Below are 19,422 nucleotides of genomic sequence, written 5' to 3'. Positions count from 1 at the left end.
GTATTTCTTTGGACCCCCACCCCTGCTCTTACCCCTGCCTTTTGGCACAGGTGACAAGCCTTGACTTCTCAACAAACTTTGAGGAAATCATTCTAATTTAGAAATACATCTAGCTTGATCTCCTGCTGAAGCGTTGCTTCCCTGGAATAAGAGTTTTTCCAAATGTTTCAAAGCATTTCATGGGAATAAGAAACAATAGAACAAGAAACCTCTCGGGAAAAGTGTTGCTGCAGTTCACTGGGTGTTTCTGGTTTAGTTCCCCACTAGATTGCAGGCTACCAGAGGGCAAGGACCAGAACTCTGCAGGCAAATGGGACACAGCTTTATAAATGAGTGAATGAATGAACGAGTGACTCATATTCTTCAAGAAATGTATGAAAAGTCCTTTAGAATTTTGTGAAATTTGGATTCAATCAAAAGGCTGCATTTAAGGATCTGGAAGGCCACGTGTGGCCTTGAGGCCGCAGGCTTCCCAGCCCCGGTTGAGAGCATGGGCCCTCGAGCCAGCACAGTTGGTTTCAGTCTTGGCTTGCACATTTTCAAGTTGCTCCTTAAACTCTGTGTCTTAGTTTCTGGCTTTGAAAAAGGATAATATTATATTATTTGGTTCATAGTGTTCTTATAAGTATTAAATGAGTCAGTATGTGTAAATTGCATTCAGTCTCTGACTTAGACTGATTGTTTTTCGACTTCACAATGGTGCAAATGTGATATGCATTCAGTAGGAATCATACTCTAAGTACCCATACAACCACTGTTTTTCATTTTTCAGTAAAGTATTCAATAAACTACATGAGACATTCAACACTTTATTATAAAATAGGATTTATGTTTGGTGCTTTTGCTCAACTGTAGGCCAGTGTAAGTGTTCTGAGCATGTTTAAGGTAGGCTAGGCCAAGCTATGGTGTTTGTAAATGCATTTCTGGGGCCAGGCACAGTGGCTCACGACTATAATCTCAGCGTTTTGGGAGGCCAAGGTGGAAGGATTTCTTGAGCCCAGGAGTTTGAGGCAGAAGTGAGCTATAATCTTGCCACTGCACTCCAGCCTGCGTGACAGAGCAAGATCCTGTCTCTTAAAAAAAAAAAAAAATGCAGTTTGACTTAGAAATTTTCAATTTACAATGGGTTTGCTGGGAGGCAACCCGTCTGGGATGCCACACGCAATACCACGTTTGACCGCTAGGTGGCAAAAGTCCTCAATGTCAAAATTGTCCTGACCGCCTAAAATAAATATTAAGACCTTTCCCTCTTTTTCTGAGCTGCAATTTGTGTGCATTGTAAGAGAAGAAATATTAGGACTGAAGAAGTTAAGCGTTCTCCGTAAGGCTCTGTTTTGACTTTAAGGCTAAGGATACAGGGATATTTGATTACAGTGTGAAAGCAACAGCGTGTATTTGAGCTTTGACTGGAAACCACTGGGTCTGGATTTTAGTTCAAGCACTGTGTGTTCTTGGATGAGTTTTTGAACTTATCTGGGCTTCAGCTTCCACTCTCCCTTGCTGTTATCTGGGAAATGAAAAAGAATCAGAATGCAAAGCAGACATATAAGGAAGTGGAAAAACTTGAGAGAGAACTAAAGAAGATATTGTAGGAATTAGAAGTGGAGGTGAAGAAATAGTGACTATATGACAAGGGAGGGGAGCTATAAATGATAAAATTAGGGACATGATTATGGAGGTGAAGACTTAAAAAATAGAGAAAAGAGTATATAGTAAATTTGATTCATACAGTAATGTTTCACACAAAGAGACCTCCCTCCCTTTACTATGTTTTCTGCCTCTACCTCCCTACATGCCCAGGGTGGCCGTCGTCCACTGCTGGGGTGCGATGGACGTGAGGAAGGCAGAGGGCTGGGAACTGAAACTTCCTGATAAAAGCATGTAGAATCGTTTCTGAATTTTAAAACACATTAAGCGTCTCCCCCTCAGTTCTCCCTGGAGTCCCCGTCTCTCCCCAGCAACCTCCTGAATGCCCTCTTCACCTCCTTGTTCCGCAGGGTGTATACGAGAGGGTTAAGTGAAGGAGTGCCCACTGCATAGAAGAGACCAAAGAACTTGCCCCTCTCTTGGGCATAGGGATTTCTGGGCTGGAGGTAGACAGCAATGACTGAGCTGTAGAAGAGGATGACAACCGTGAGATGGGAGGAGCAGGTTCCCAAAGCTTTCCTCCTCCCTTTTGCAGAGTTAATCCTCAGCACTGCCCGGGCAATGGCACCGTAAGAGACAAGGATGAGGCTGAGGGGCACAATCAAGATCAGGACACTGGCAACAGCCATCTGGATCTCACTGTAGGAGGTGTCTCCACAGGAGAGTCGAATTAGAGAAGGGACCTCGCAGACAAAATCATCCACTTGCCGGTGGGGGCAGAAGGGCAGGCGGAGGGTGGGTGGTGTCTGAACCACTGACTCCACCAGCCCAATGACCCAGGCCACAGATGCCAGCTGCCGGCACAGGCGGGGGCGGATGATGGTGGCGTAGTGGAGGGGCTGGCAGACAGCCACATAGCGGTCAAAGGCCATCACTGACAGGAGGATGCACTCAGTGGTCCCCAGGGACAGGAAGATGAAGAGCTGGACAGAGCAGCCCAGGAAGCTGATGGTCTTCTTTGGGCCCCCAAGGTTGACCAGCATCTGGGGGACACAGCTGGTGGTGAAGCAGAGGTCCAAGAAGGAGAGGTTGCAGAGGAAAAAGTACATTGGAGAGTGGAGCCTGGGGTCCAGCACAGACAGCACGATGATGAGTGTGTTGCCCACCAGGGTCAGGAGGTAGGAAGTCAAGACAACCAGGAAGAGAATCTTTTCCAGTCCTGGGTGTTCCGAGAAACCCAGAAGGAGGAAGCCCTCTGGGGAGCTTTGGTTGGCCATGGCCTGTTCTCGTCCAGGCCTGGAGGGATGAGGCTGTCAGACTAGTGTGATTCAATGTGTTTTATCACAACGTGCCCCGGGTGCTTGTGAGGTCACACCAGGTGGACGTCTCTCTTCTATCTCTGGTCACCCAGCCTCCCTTCCCAGGCACATCAGCAGCCGGCAGCTCCTCCTCTTCTGTTCCTCGTGGGCAAACCTTGGCTGGTGGAAGTGAGGAAACCACAGAAGTGCTGGACAGTGTTGGAGCTTCACACAGGTGCTCTGATTTTCTGGTTGAGAACAAGCAAAGCTGATGTAAAATATGGATCCGTTAATTACTCTTCATTAACTCAACAATAAATTATCAAGCTCTACTGTTGTGAATACTGCAGTAGGTCTGAATATTCTATTACGTATATCCAGAAAGAACTAGCAAAGAAGTTCTTTTGTTAGAATTTCCCTATCACACGTATCTGTGGAGGGTTATTTTCTACTCCAGGGCATAAATTTCCTAGAATTATTCATGTGTTATGCATGTTATTCTTGTTTGTAGGGGAGCCAACCAGAGGCAAATGCATAAATTAAGGAGGAAATATTTCCTCTGTGTGAAATGACTCCACCAACAGAAAGATCACTTAGGTGATTTTCTGCCTTCCCCCTTTTTAAAAATAATTATGATTTATTGAACTAAATACATGAACTTTCTCTACAAATGGAAAGCCCTCACCTCAACTTAACATTTGCAATCTAGCAAAATAAGATGAACAAATGCCACCCATTGTCTTATTCTGAGGCTTAGAAATAAAAAAGATGATATAATTTTAAAAAATAGTTTTCCTTTCAAATAAAATTATATCAATAACAAAATGCAACGAGTTGAGACTGAGGCATTTAAGTAGACATTAGAATTTGTTTTAATATTTCCTTAATTCTATTCACAATTTGAGACTTAAAACAGGTTTTAAATGAAACTTCAAACCTACAGGAAATTTCCAAGAGCAGTCTAAAAATTCCTGTACATTCTTTATCTGCATTAATAGATTGTTGACATTTGCTACTTTTTATCATTCCACCTTTCTCTTTATATAGCAATTAGATCTATTACGAGCTGCTGGAGAGGGAGTTGCATATATAACACCTCTTCACTCCTTTATGTTTCTAAGAAAAAGGAAATTCTTTTATGTAAAAACAGCATAGTTGCTAGATACAAAAAAGCCAACACTGATAAAACATTATTAATTACCCTGTAGGCCATACTAATAATTTTGCCAATAATGTCCTTTATAGAAATTTTTTCCCGTGGAAGATCCAGTCCGGGTCATGTATGTCTGACCTTGGCCTTTTTAGTCGCCTTTCCTTAGTCACCGAAGCAGTCCTTCAAGCGCAGGCTGACGGGCTCAGGCCCCGTCGTGAGAAGCAGAGCGGCTGGAAGAGTGTGGCGTAAAAAACACTGGGGAATACATGGAAAACTGAGAACCCCAGAACTGAAAGCAAATCAATTAAAGGTAACGTGTGGGTGAGAGACGGGGGTCTTCACAGTAAAAGGGAAACGTGGGCGTGTGCGTCAAGGAAGGCCTCCTGGAGGAGGCAGCCTGCGTCTCTGCTGGGAGAGGCTGTGTGGGGACAGGGCCCGCCAGCTCCAAGACGTGGTGGGCGGCGGCAGCTGAAGGTCTTCTGAGTACACACAGTGGCTGCAAGGCCAGCAGGGGACCAGGTGGCAGGCGTGGCGGTGGTCTCCGTGGCAGAAAGTGGCCTCCCTGTCACACGGCCCCCATCTGGTATCAAAAGCTGCTCTGGCCTCCCCTCTCATCAAGACCCCCCCGTGTTTGTCTTCTTGTCTATTCCTTCCTCCATCATTACTTTTCCCTTGAGGATAACAAGATTAGTTCCTTTTTAAAAACTTGTTAATTATTCAAACAAGAGAGTCTATAAAACATATCTATGGATCCTACAGAATAATAAAATAAACATATAGTGTATCTCCCCTGCCCCCAATTTAAGAACAGAACAAATGTTACCAGTATCTCTGAAGCCTTTTGTGTGCCCTCCCTAATCACATCTTCCCTTCTGGAGCAGTCTCTCCTGATTATTTTTAATTCTTCATTCCTTTCTAAACTTTGCACTATCCTATCTCTTGTATCTCAGCAATCATCCGCTATGTTTTATTCATACATCAAATGTAGCGTTTCTCACATTCTTACTGTCTAGGAAACTTGTCTCACTGTATGTTTTTTCTGAATCTTTTCAGTTGATAGCTTCCTTCGACTCTCTGTTCTCTCTTGTTTTCTGTCTTTAATAACATGTCTTTTCTTTATCCTATTTGTTCTGGTCCTTTTCTCTGTCACCAACTATAAGCAAGAGCTACTTTTCCTACTTCCTGTTAATTGCGCATATATATGCATTGGTCTCCAAAGAGCCCGTCATGTACTAGCTGCTACAAGGTTATAAGATACAGGGCCGGGCGTGGTGGCTCACTGCCTGTAATCCTAGCACTCTGGGAGGCTGAGGCAGGAGGATCACTCCAGGTCAGGAGTTTGATACCAGCCTGAGCAAGAGTGAGACCCCATCTCTACTAAAAATAGAAAGAAATTAGCTGGACAATTAAAAATATATAGAAAAAATTAGCCGGGCATGGTGACACATGCCTGTAGTCCCAGCTACTTGGGAGGCTGAGGCAGGAGGATTGCTTAAGCCCAGGAGTCTGAGGTTGCTGTGAGGGAGGCTGACACCATGGCACTCTAGCCTGGGCAACAGAGTGAGACTCTGTCCTCCTCACCAAAAAACAAAAAACAAAAAAAAAAAAGACAAACAACAACAAAAAAAAAACAAGGTTATAAGATACAAATTATGCTCTACAATCCAATAGTGATAACTACCTATTGTTTTAACAGTTATTATAATATCTATTGAGTGCTTCCTATATACCAGACACTGTGCTAAATAATTTCCTGGAATACCTGCTTCTCACAGCAACCCTGCAAGTTAGTTAATGTTATCCCTTCTTTACAGAAGAAGAAAGTCTCAGAGACGTGAAGTAACTTGCCCAAGGCTACCCAGCCAACAAGCATGATGGCCAGGACTCTAGACCCTGGTTTGATGCCAAACACCATTGAGAACATGGAAATTGATGAGCTTAGGGGACTAAACTTGTAACTTACTTGTAATAAAGTCAAAATCTCCTCATCAGCTTGCTACCAGGGCATCCCCATGAAAAGGAACTTCTGGGATTGGTTAGAGCCTCCACTGGATACTCACCAGGGGAACTAAAAGCAAACTATGGAGGAATATTACACCCTTGAAATTGATTACAGGTAAAAGTAATGTTTGCTAGTGCTTATTTTCTTGGACACTTTTAGAAACATTTCATGTTTCTTGCTCCTTTGAACTTCAAGAGGTGGGTACTATTATTATACTACCTTCATTTCCACATAAAGAAATGAATGCACACAGAGGATAAATAACTTGTTCTGGAAAGCGTTGCTGGAAGCAGCAGAGATGAGCTTTAAATCCAGGTGGGCTAGCTGAAAAGACTGTGCACCAACCGCATTCTCCTGTCACTCCGCCAGATGCATGAGCCAGAGGTAGCTCTTTCTTATGGAGCTCTTTGTTATCATCCTTTTTTCCTCAATTCAGGAACTTCACCTCTCTTTTAGTGGCACTGCAGACAGAAAGAGAGGCATGGGGAGATGATAGAGGGAGGTCCCAGGACTCCCATCCTATGGAGAGAAACAGCTCATTAATTCTGCCCAGACTTAGGGCCCCACAGGCCACAGACAATTAATTAGCCACTGACACTAGTGGTTAAGAAGGGATGAGAAGATTCAGAGTCAATGTGCCAGCAGCGGTGTTCCCAGTGGCAAATATGGTCACCTCTGCTCCTCTGTGTCACTGGGGAGTGGCAGGGCACTATTCTCTCCTCACCCCCACCTTCTGAGTGTCTCGTAGTTCCTGTCTTAGATCTCCAGTCTTAGATCGTGTTCATTCAATGCTACCTTACTTTGGTTTATTTCCTTTCTACTTTTAAATTGAGGTATCATTCACATAATGAAATGTACACATTTTAATGGGCAATTCACTGAATTTTGACAAAAGTATATATCCAGGCAACCACCACCCTAGTGAAGATATAGAACATTTCTGTTACTCCAAACAGTTGCTCATGCTCATTTACAGTAACTCTCCCCACTCCGTGCACTAGGCAACCACTGATCTGATTTCTACCATTTTGTTTTGCCTGTTCTAGTATGTCATATAAAAGATTCATTCAGTACATACTCTTTTGTGTTGGGTGTCTTGTACTCTGTATAACATTTTTGAGATTCCTCCACGTTGTTTTGTGTGTTAACAGTTCATTCCTTTTTTTAAAATTACTGAGTAGTATTTCATTGTTAAAATATATCACAATTTATTCATCCATTCACCTGTTTATGGAAACTTGGGTTTGTGGTTGTTTGTTTTAAAGTATGTCCCCCAATTTTTTGATATTCTTTCCTTCACAAGGTAGAGTCTACATCCCTTCCCTTCAAGTGTGAGCTCTACTTAGTGACTCAATTTTAACAAATTGAATGTGGCAGAAATGATGATGCATGACATCCAAGACTAGGTCATAGTGGCGTTGACTTTCTCCTTGACCCTTTCTTTTGGGCTGTTCACACTGAGGAAAGCCATTCAAGCAGTGGATGGAGACATACAGATGGGAGGAACTAAGTCTCCCTTAAACAGCAACCTGTGACTGGGACATCTTGTCAGCTAGCCCTCCAGCTTCACCCAAGTCTTTTAAGGATGGTAATTAGCTGACATCTTGGCTACAACCTCAGGAGAGGCCCTGGGCTAGAATCACCCTAACTACTCAGCTGCTTCTGAATTCCTGGCCCACAGAAATTGTGAGATAATAAATATTTGTTGTTTGAAGCCACCAATTTTTGGGATAATTTGTTATGCAGCAATAGATAACTAATGTGGGGGTGGTTTCCAGTTTTTGCTATTATGAATAAATCCTCTATGAACTTTCATGTACAAGTCTCTTGTGGGCATATATTTTCATTTCTTTTTGGTAAATACCTCCGAGTGGAATTTCTGGGTCATGTGGTAGCCATTCTAGTGGGTGTGAGGTGATATGTCATTATTGTTTTTTTGCTTTCATTTTTTAAAATTTAAAACATTTTTATTGTATATATTTAAAGTATAGAACATGGTGTTTTGCTATACATATACATAGTTAAATGATCAATGCAGTCAAGCCAATCAACATATCTATCAGCTCACATAGCTACCTTGTTTTTGGTGCTAAGAGCACCTAAAATCTATTCTCTTAGCAAATTTCCACTACAATATTATCAACTGTAGTCCTCATGCTATATATTAGATCTCTAGACTTATTGATCTCATAATAGTTTTAATTTACATTTCTCTGATAACTAAGTTGTTGAATATCTTTTCATTGGCCATTTATATCTTCTTTTGTGACATGTCTGTTCAAGTCATTTGTCCATGTTTTATAACACTTCTTTTTAATGATAGAATTACATGAGTTCTTTATATAGTCTGGATAAAAGCCCTTTGGCAGATAAATCCATTGTGAATATTTTTTCTCAGTCTGTGGTTTGATGTTTCATGTTAAACAGTGTCTTCCAGAGAGAAGAAGCTTTCAAATTTCACTAACTCAAAATTTATCAATTATTTTTTCACAATCAGTGCTTCTTGGGTCCTAAGAAATATTTACCTATTCTAAGGTTGTAAATATTTTCTTTTATGTTTTCCTTTAGACACATTTTATTTCTAGTTTGTATGTTTATTTACATGACTCATGTTAAATCAATTTCTTTGTATGTTGTAATATAGGAGTCACAGTTCATTTTTATACATATAATAACATATAATAAAAATGACTCTTTTTAACCAATCATATAGGGACAATTTTTATACATATGTTCAGTTCCTCTAGCACCATTTGTTGAGAAGACCATCATTTCCCCTATTGAGTTTGGTGTCTTTGTGTAAAATTAATAAATCTTACATGTTTGGCTCTATTTCTGGACTCTCTGTTCAGTTCCACTGATCTTGTCAATTGGTGGACACTTGGACTGTGATCACTTTCTGTCATTAATGACGTTCCTATGATGGTCAGTAAAATCTTTGTAAGGATGTATAACTTAATTTCTCTTGAGTATTACCTGAAAGTAGAATTGCTGGGTTGTATGGTAAATTTATGTTTAACTTTAAAAAGAAGTCCTGCCAAATTGTTTTCCGAAGTGGCTCTACCAATTTTGACACATCCTTGCCAACACCTGTACCAGCATTCCACATCCTTGTCAACATCTTATCTCATCAGTCTTTTTCATTATAGCCATTCTAGTAGATTGTGTCTAATTCTCATGTTTCTAATGACCAATGATAATGAGCACATTTTCACAGGCTTATTCATTATTTGCATATCTTCTTTGGTAACATGTCTATCAAATTTTTTCCCAATTTTAAATTGGATTGTTTGTCTTATTTTTTGAGCTATAAGAATTATTTATATATTCTGGATACAAGTTCTTTATCAAATGTATAATTTGCAAATATTTTCTCCCAGTCTGTGGCTTGTTTTTTCATTTTCTTAATGTTGTGTTCTGAAGAGCTAGAGTTTTAAATTTTGATAATATCCTATTTGTTCATTTTTCTTTTATGTATTGTGCTTTCAGAAATTTTATAGTTTTAGCAATTACATTTAAGTCCATGATCCCTTTTTAGTTAATATTTGTGAATGATATGAGATAAAGGTCCAAATACTGTTTTTGCGTATTAATATACAATTGCTGCAGTACAATTTGTTAAAAATACTATATTTCCTCATTAAATTGCCTTAGTATCTTTGTTGTAAATCAATAACCTATAAAAGTGTGTGTTTATTTCTGCATTTTCTATTATGTTCCATTGATCTATGTATATGTCTGTCTTTACATCAGTACCTCTGTCTTTATTACTCAAGCATTATAATAAATAAGGTTTGAAATCAGATTGTGTAATTATTATATATATATTTTTTTACAAAGATGTTTTGGATATTCTAAGTCATTTGTATTTCCAATATAAATTTTAGGATTAGCATGTCAATTTCTAAAATCTTGCTGGCATTTTGATAGGTATTATATCTATAGAACAATTTGAGGAGAATTTCCATCTTAATAATATTGAATCTTCCAATCCATGAACATGGATTAATGCACTATTTATTTGGATCTTCTTTAATTTCTCTCAGCAGTGTTTCATAATTTTCAGTGTACAGGCTGTTTTAGTCAGGGTTCTCTAGAGAGACAGGCTGATAGTCTGTATAGTGGTGCATATGTAGAGAGAGGACATACAAGAAGGGATTCATTAGGGCAATTGCTTCACTCAATCATGGAGGCTGAGAAGTAGCATGATAGGCCAGCTGCAAACTGGACAACCACAGAAGTTCATAATGTGGCCTGGTCCAAGACTGAAGGCCTCAGAACCAGGGAAGCTGGTAGCGTGGCTCAGTTTAAATCCAAATGTCTTGGAACCGAGGAAGCTGATGGTGTGACTCTCAGTCCAAGGCTGACAGCCTAAGAGCTGGGGAGGCCACTGGTGCAAGCTCTGGAGTTCAAAAGATGAAGAATGTGGGCACCCAAGTGCAGGGAAAAGAAGGACGTCCAGGCTCCAGAAGAGAGAAGGCTGAATTTGCCCTTCTTCTACCTTTTTGTTCCACAGGGCCGCAGCTGCTTGGATGGCACCCACTTACATGGAAGATCTTCCGCACCCTCAGTGTAAGAGAAATACCAATCTCCACTGAAGCACCCTCACAGACATCCTGGGGGCAGCCCAATCATTCTAATCAAATGTCAAACCGCCTGGGTTGCCCTTTCTGCGTAAGAGGTATGGGCTCAGTGCCTACTGAAGCTTGGGAATAAATAAGGCTTTTCAGCTATCTGGATATCCCTCAACCCAGTCAAGTTGACACCCCAAATCAAACATCACATAGGTCTTGAATTTTTTGTTAAATTTATCATTATGCAGTTTTGTGCTATTGTGAATGGGATTGTTTTCCTAATTTCATTTTTGGATTGTTCACTGCTGATATATAGAAATTAGATTTAAAAAAAATATTGATCTTGTATCCTGTGACCTTGCTAAGTTTTTATTAGTTCTAATAGATTTTTTTTTCTTTTCTTTTTTTTTTTTAATTTCAGCTCATCATGGGGGTACATAAGTTTAGGTTATATACATTTTCCATGTCCCACCCATCCCCCCGAGTCAGAGTCTCAAGCGCGTCCGTTCTCATTCTCCAGACAGTGCACCTGGCACTCATCATGTAGTCATACCTCCATCCCCTCCCCCCCCCCACCTCCCCGGGTCTGCACCTTCAAGCATGACCATTCCCCAGAGGGTGTGCAACGCACTCATCATGTAGGCATACACTCACCCCCTCCCCCCACCCCCATCCCAGTCTGATATCCAATTGGTATCCTTCCCTGATGTACATTTAGGTGATGATCAGGGAAACCAGTTTTCTGGTGAGTACATGTGATGCTTGTTTTTCCATTCTTTGGATACTTCACTTAGTATAATGGGTTCCAGCTCTCTCCAGGAGAACCAAAGAGATGGCACAAGGGCAGGGACACAGACCAGTGGAACAGAACAGAAAACCCAAATATAAAACCATCCTCATATAACCATCTAATCTTTGACAAAATAGACAAAAACATACTCTGGGGACAAGAGTCCCTATTCAATAAATGGTGCTGGGAAAACTGGATGGCCACATGTAGAAGACTGAAACAGGACCCACAGATTTCACCTCTCACAAAAATCAAATCACGGTGGATAACAGATTTAAACCTTAAATGGGAAACAATTAGAATTCTAATAGATTTTTTGTAGATTCTTTTGACCTTTTTATATTCAGTATTATGTCATTTTTAAATACAGTTTTCTTTTTCTTTCTTGTTTAAGTTTTTTTGCATCTATGTTCATGATGGATTTTTTTCTTGGTAATTTTATTTATTTTATTTTACTTTTTTAATTTCAGCATATTATGGGAGTACAAATGTTTAGGTTGCATATATTGCCCTTGCCCCACCCGAGTCAGAGCTTCAAGCGCGTCCATCCCCCAGATGGTGCATACCGCATCTGTTAGATGTGAATATACCCATCCCCTCCTCTCTCTTCCCATCTGCCTGACATCTGATGAATGTTACTACTATATATGCACTTAAGTGTTGATCAGTTAAAACCAATTTGATGGTGAGTACATGTGGTGCTTATTTTTCAATTCATGGGATATTTCACTTAGTAGAATGGGTTCCAGTTCTATCCAGGATAATACAAATGGTGCTATATGACCATTGCTTTTTGTGGCTGAATAGAACTCTGTGGTATACATATACCACATTTTATTAATCCACTCATGTATTTATGGGCATTTGGGTTGTTTCCACATCTTTGCGATTGTGAATTGTGCTGCTATAAACATTCGAGTGTAGATGTCTTTTTTATAGAATGTCTTTTGTTCTTTTGGGTAGATGCCCAGTAATGGGATTGCTGAATCAAATGGTAGTTCTACTTGTATCTCTTTGAGGTATCTCCATATCGCTTTCCACAGAGGTTGAACTAGTTTGCAGTCCCACCAGCAGTGTATGAGTGTTCCTATCTCTCGGCATCCACGTCAACATGTATTGCTTTGGGACTTTTTGATAAAGGCCATTCTCACTGGGGATAAGTGAAATCTCATTGTGGTTTTGATTTGCATTTCCCTGATGATTAGAGATGTTGAGAATTTTTTCATATGTTTGTTATCCATTAGTCTATCTTCCTTTGAAAAATTTCTGTTCATGCTCTTTACCCACTTTTTGATAGGGTTGTTTGATTTTTTCATGCTGATATTCCTGAGTTCTGAATAGATTCTAGTTATCAGCCCTTTATTGGATGTGTAATATGTGAATATTTTCTCCTATTCTGTAAGTTGTCTGTTTGCTCTTGTGGTAGTTTCCTTGGCTGTGTAGAAGCCTTTTAATTTAATCAGGTCCCATTTATTTATTTTTGTTGTTGCTGTGATTCTTTGGGATCGTCTTCATAAATTCTTTGTTTAGGCCAACGTCTATAAGAGTTTTTCCAACATTTTATTCTAGAATTTTTATAGTTTCACACCTTAGGTTTAAATGTGTTACCCACCATGAGTTAATCTTTGTGAGAGTTGAAAGGTGTGAATCCCATTTCAGGGTTCTACATGTGGCCATCCAGTTTTTTCAGCACCATTTATTGATTAAGGATTCTTTTCTGCAGTGTATGTTTTTGTCTGCTTTGTTAAAGATTATATGGCTATATGAGGATGGTTTTATATCTGGATTCTTAGTTCTGTTTCATTGGTCTATGTCTCTATTCTTGTGCCAGCCAGTACCATGCTGTTTTAGTTACTATAGCTTTGTAGTACAGCTGGAAGTCTGGTAAATTGATGCCTCCAAATTTGTTCTTTTTGCATAAGATTGCTTTTGGTATATGGATCTTCTCTGTTTCCATAGGAAGCATAGAATTATATTTTCTATATCTGTGAAAAATGATGTTGGTATTTTAATAGGGATTGCATTGAATCTGTAGATCACTTTGGGTAGTATAGACATTTGAACAATGTTGATTCTGCCGACCCATGAGCATGGGAGGGTATGGTTTTCCACCTGTTTACGTCCTTTACTATTTCCTTCCTCAGTGTTTTGTAGCTATCCCTGTAGAGGTCTTTTATGTCCTTAGTTACATATATTCCTAGGTACTTTTTTTTCTTTGTTGCTACTGTGAAGGGTATTGAGTCTTTGATTTGGTTCTTAGTTTGATGGTTATGGATGTATAGGAATGCTACTGATTTCTGTACATTCATTTTGTAACCTGAGACTTCACTGAATTTGTTTGTCAATTCCAGTAGTCCGATGGCAGAATCTTTGGGATTTCTAGATATAAGATAATATCGTCAGCAAAGAGAGATAGTTTGACCTTTTCTGTCTCCATTTTGATGCCCTTGATTTCCTTCTCTTGTCTGATTGCTCTGGCTAGGACTTGCAGCACTATGTTGAATAGAAGCAGTGATAGAGGGCAATCTTGTCTGGTTCCAGTTCTAAGTGGGAATGCTTTCAAATTTTCCCCATTTAGTATGATGTTGCCTGTGGGATTGTCATATATAGCTTGTATCATTTTTAGGTAAGTCCTATTGATGCTTATTGTGTTAAGTGTTCTTATTATAAAAGGGTGTTTAATTTTGTCAAATGCTTTTTCTGCATCTATGGAGAGGATCATATGGTCTTTGTTTTTGCTTCTATTTATGTGGTGAATTACATTTATATATTTGTGTATGTTGAACCATCCCTACATCTCTGGGATGAAGCCCACTTGGTGATGATGGATTATTTTTATTGATAAGCACCTGAATTTGGCTTGCTAGGATTTTGTTGAGAATTTTGGCATCTATATTCATAAGGGATATTGGTCTGTAGTTTTGTTTTTTTGTTGTGTCCTTTCCTGGTTTTGGTATCAGGTGATGTTGGCTTCATAAAATGTGTTGGGGAAGATTTCTTCCTTCTCAATGTTATGGAATAATTTCTGCAGAATAGGCACCAGTTCTACTTTGTAGGTCTTGTAAAATTCAGGTGTGAAACCATCTGGTCTGGGACTTTTCTTTTTAGGAATGTTTTTTATTGCTGTTTCAATTTTGGTATTTGATATTGGTCCGTTCAATAGGTCTATTTTATCCTGATTGAGCCTAGGGAGGCTGTGTGTTTCTAAGAATTTGTCCATTTCCTCCACATTTTCTAGTTTATGTGCATAGAGGTTTTTATAGTATTCATAGATGACATTTTGTTTCCATGGCATTAGTTGTAATTTCTCCTTTTTCATTCCTGTTGGAGCTTCTTAGAATTCTTTCCTTTCTGCTTCTTGTTAATCTAGCCAGAGGTGTGTCAATTTTGTTAATTTTTTCAAAGAACCAACTTTTTGTTTTTTAATTTTCCGTATAGTTTTTTGTTATCAATTTCATTTAGTTATGCTCTGATCATTGTTATTTCTTTTGTTCTGCTGGGTTTTGGATTGGCTTGCTCATCCTTTTCCAGTTCTTTGAGATGATTCATTAGATTGTTGATTTGTGATCTTTCTGTCTTTTGGATGTAGGCATTTATGGAGATAAATTTCCTCTCAGGACTGCTCTAGCTGTGTCCCACAGATTTTGATAACTTTTGTCCCTTTTGTCATTTAGTTCAAAGAATCTTTTGATTTCTATTTTGATTTCTTCCTTAAGGAAATAATCATTCAGCAGAAGGTTGTTTCCTTTCCAAGACTTTGTGTAGAGATGAGAGTTTCTGTTGGAGTTGGTTTCTAATTTTATTCCACTGTGGTCTGAGAAGATGCATGGTATAATTTGTATTTTCTAAAATTTTTGGACACATGCTTTGTGGCCTAGGATATGGTGAATGTTACAGAATGTCCCAAGAGATGATGAGAAAAAAATATATTCAGTGGTTTTTGGGTAGAATGTTCTGTAAATATCAGACCCATTTGTTCTAGAGTTCTGTTTAAGTCCATGGTTTCTTTGTTAATTTTCTGTTTGGAGGATCTGTCCTGTTCTGTCAAAGGGTTGTTGAAGTCTCTGGTTATTATGGTGTTGCTGTTTATCATTTTGTTTAGATCAAGTAGGATTTGCTTTATGAATTTTGTGCACCTGAGTTAGGTGCATAAATATTTAGAATTGTTATGTCATCTTGTTGAACTGTAGCCTTCACTATTATGTAGTAATCCTTTTTGTCATTACTTTTGTTGATTTGAAGACTAAGTTATCTGAAATCAGAACTTACATGCCAGCTTTTGTTTGGCTTCTGTTTGCTTGAATATTGTTTTCCATCCCTTCACCTTGAGTCTGAATACATCCTTGTGGGTAAGATGTGTTTCCTGAAGACAGAAGATACATGGCTTGTGTATATTTATCCATTCAGCCACCCTATGTCTCTTTATTGGGCTATTCAAGCCATTCATATATATTGAGAGAATTGATAAGTGGGACAGAGTTCTTTTCATCCTCTTGAATTGAACTTTGTTGCTTTGTTTTCTCTTTTGAGCCATTGTGGTATCTGGCCTTTGACCTTTAGCTTTTGTGTGATTTTACATTGGTGAGTGTTTGTTGTGCTGATCTGTGTGTAACAATGTGTTCACTACTTCCTGGAGGGCAGGGCTTATCTAGATGAATTTCCTCAGTCTTTGCTTGTCTGAGAAGGTCTTAATTTGTCCTGCATATATGAAACTGAGTTTTGCAGGTACAAGATTCTAGGTTTGGCATTATTCTGTTTGAGAAGAGGGAGAATGGGGCCCCAGTCTCTTCTCGCTTGTAAGGTTTCAGTTGAGAAGTATGACATTATTCTGATGGGTTTTCCTTTGTAGGTTACTTCCTTCTTTTGTCTTACAGCTCTTAGGAGGGCCTCTTTGGTGATTACATTGGTTAGTCTGATGACTGCGTGTCATGGTATCTTCTTGTTTATGATGAATCTCCCAGGAGTCCTTTGAGATTTTTGTACCTGGATATCTAGATTTTTAGCAAGGCCTGGGAAAATTATCCTCTATTATGTCTTCAAATAGCTTATCCAACCCTTATGTATTTTCTTCTTCACTCTCAAGGATGCCTATGATTCTCACATTAGGCCTCTTCACTTAATCCCATATTTCTTTTTTTGTTTTTATTTCAGCTTATTATGAGGGTACAAAAGCTCCGGTTATATATATTGCCCATGTCCTGCCCATCCCCCTGAGTCAGAGCTTCAAGCGTGTCCATTCCCCAGACAGTGCACCTGGCACTCATCATGTAGTCATACCTTCATGCCTTACCCCGATGCCCCACCTCCCCGAGTGAGCACCTTCAAGCATGACCATTCCCCAGATGGCACGCAATGCACTCATCATGTAGGCATACACCCATCCCCTCCCCCACCCCCTCAGTCTGATATCCAATTGGTATCATTTCCAAATGTGCATTTAGGTGATGATCAGGGAAACCAATTTTCTGGTGAGTACATGTGATGCTTGTTTTTCCATTCTTGGGATACTTCACTTAATATAATGGGTTCCAACTCTCTCCAGGAAAACCGAAGAGATGTCATATCACCGTTATTTCTTATAGCTGAGTAATACTCTATGGTATACATATACTACAATTTACTAAACCATTCGTGTATTGATGGGCATTTGGGTTGTTTCCACATCTTTGCAATTGTGAATTGTGCTGCTATAAACATTTGGGTACAGGTGTATTTGTCATAGAATGACTTTTATTCCTTTGGGTAGATGCCCAATAATGGGATTGCTGGATCGAATGATAGGTCTACTTGAAGCTGTTTAAGGTATCTCCATAATGCTTTCCACAGGGGTTGCATTAGTTTGCAGTCCCACCAGCAGTGTATGAGTGTTCCTGTCTCTCTGCACCCATGCCAACATGTGTTGTTTTGGGACTTTTTGATAAAGGCCATTCTCACTGGAGTTAAGTGATATCTCATTGTGGTTTTGATTTGCATTTCCCTGATGATTAGGGATGTTGAGCATTTTTTCATATGTTTGTTAGCCATTCTTCCATCTTCTTTTGAAAAATTTCTATTCATATCATTTGCCCACTTTTTGATAGGGTTGTTTGATTTTTTTCTTGCTGATTTTCCTGAGTTCTAAATAGATTCTGGTTATCAGTCTTTTATCTGATGTGTAGTATGCTAAATTTTTTCCCATTCTGTAGGCTGTCTGTTTATTCTCGTGACTGTTTCTTTGGCTGTGCAGAAGCTTTTTAATTTGATCAGGTCCCATTTATTTATTTTTGTTGTTGCTGTGATTGCCTTAGGGGTCTTCTTCATAAATTCTTTGCCTAGACCAATGTCTGTAAGAGTCTTTCCTACATTTTCTTCTAGAATTCTAATCGTTTCCCATCTAAAGTTTAAGTCTGTAATCTACGGTGATTTGATTTTCCTGAGAGGTGAAATCTGTGGGTCCTATTTCAGTCTTCTACATGTGGCTATCCAATTTTCCCAGCACCATTTATTGAATAGGGATTCTTGTCCCCAGAGTATGTTTTTGTCTGTTTTGTCAAAGATTAGATGGCTATATGAGGACGGTTTTATATTTGGATTTTTCTGTTCTGTTCCACTGGTCTGTGTCCCTGCCCTTGTGCCAATACCAGGCAGTTTTCAGAACCACAGCCTGTAGTATAGTTTGAAGTCTGGCAAATCAATACCTCCCATTTTGTTCTTATTGCTTAAAATTGCTTTTGCTATACAGGGTCTTCTCTGATTCCATACAAAGTGTATAATTATTTTTTCTAAATTTGTGAAAAATGATGTTGGTAATTTAATAGGGATTGCATTGAATCTGTAGATCACTTTGGGTAGTATAGACATTTTAACAATGTTGATTCTTCCCATCCATGAGCATGGTATGGTTTTCCACCTATTTACATGTTCTGCAATTTCCTTCCTCAGTGTTTCATAGTTCTCTCTATAGAGGTCCTTTACCTCTTTAGTTAAATATATTCCTAGATATTTTATTTTCTTTGTTGCTATTTTGAAGGGTATTGAGTCTTTAATTTGATCTCTGATTGACTGTTATTGGCATATATGAATGCCTCTGATTTGTGTGTATTGATTTTGTAATCTGAGACTTTACTGAATTCATTAATCAATTCCAGGAGTCCCTTGGTTGAATCCTTGGGGTTTTCTAGATATAACATCATATAATCAGCAAAGAATGAGAGTTTGATGTCTTCTTTCCCTATTTGGACGTCCTTAATTCTGCTCTCTTGCCTGATAGCTCTCTCAAGGACTTCCAATATTATGTTGAAAAGTAATGGGGACAATGGGCAGCCTTGTCTGGTTAAAGTTCTAAGTGGGAATGCTTTCAATTTTTCCCCATTCAGTATGATGTTGGCTGTGGGTTTGTCATATATGGCTTGTATCATTTTTAGGTAGGTTCCGTCTATGCCTATTTTGTTAAGCATTGTTATCATAAAAGGGTGTTGAATTTTGTCAAATGCTTTTTCTGCATCTATTGAGAGGATCATATGGTCTTTATTTTTGCTTCTATTTATGTGGTGAATTACATTTATAGATTTATGTATGTTGAACCACCCCTGCATCTCTGGGATGAAGCTCAATTGGTCGTGTTGGATTATTTTTTGGATAAGCACTTGGATACGATTTGCTAGGATTTTATTGAGAATTTTTGCATCTATATTCATAAGAGAAATTGGTCTGTAGTTTTCTTTTTTTGTTGCATCATTTCCTGGGTTTGGTATCAATGTTATATTGGCTTGGTAAAACGTGTTGGGGAGAATTCCATCCTTCTTCCTATTGGATAATAGTTTATGTAGGATGGGCACCAGTTCATCTTTGTATGTGTGGTAAAATTCGGTTGTGAACCCACCTGGACCAGGGCTTTTCTTTTTGGGAAGGATTTTTATTCCTGTTTCGATTTCGGTTCTTGATATTGGTCTATTCAGGAATTCTATTTCTTCCTGATTGAGCTTGGGAAGGTGATGTGTTTCTAAAAAATTGTCCATTTCCTCCACATTTTCCACTTT

At 39.1% G+C, this 19,422-nt stretch overlaps 1 protein-coding gene across 1 annotated transcript; it reads right to left on the bottom strand.

The window, feature by feature from the left end:
- Positions 1–1,845: 1,845 nt before the first annotated feature.
- Positions 1,846–2,899, bottom strand: LOC123631961 (olfactory receptor 2H2). The gene has a single exon (XM_045542101.1). The coding sequence runs from the start codon at positions 2,862–2,864 to the stop codon at positions 1,926–1,928; it is 939 nt and encodes a 312-aa protein (XP_045398057.1). The 5' UTR covers positions 2,865–2,899; the 3' UTR covers positions 1,846–1,925.
- Positions 2,900–19,422: the final 16,523 nt, after the last annotated feature.

Source organism: Lemur catta, chromosome 2 (genome assembly GCF_020740605.2).
Source record: "Lemur catta isolate mLemCat1 chromosome 2, mLemCat1.pri, whole genome shotgun sequence".
NCBI classification, from domain to species: Eukaryota; Metazoa; Chordata; class Mammalia; order Primates; family Lemuridae; genus Lemur; species Lemur catta.
This window is presented reverse-complemented; position numbering and strand designations above follow the sequence as displayed.

Coding starts and splice junctions, on each gene's coding strand:
- LOC123631961 (XM_045542101.1), bottom strand. CDS start 2,864: ATGGCCAACCAAAGCTCCCCAGAGGGCTTCCTCCTTCTGGGTTTCTCG.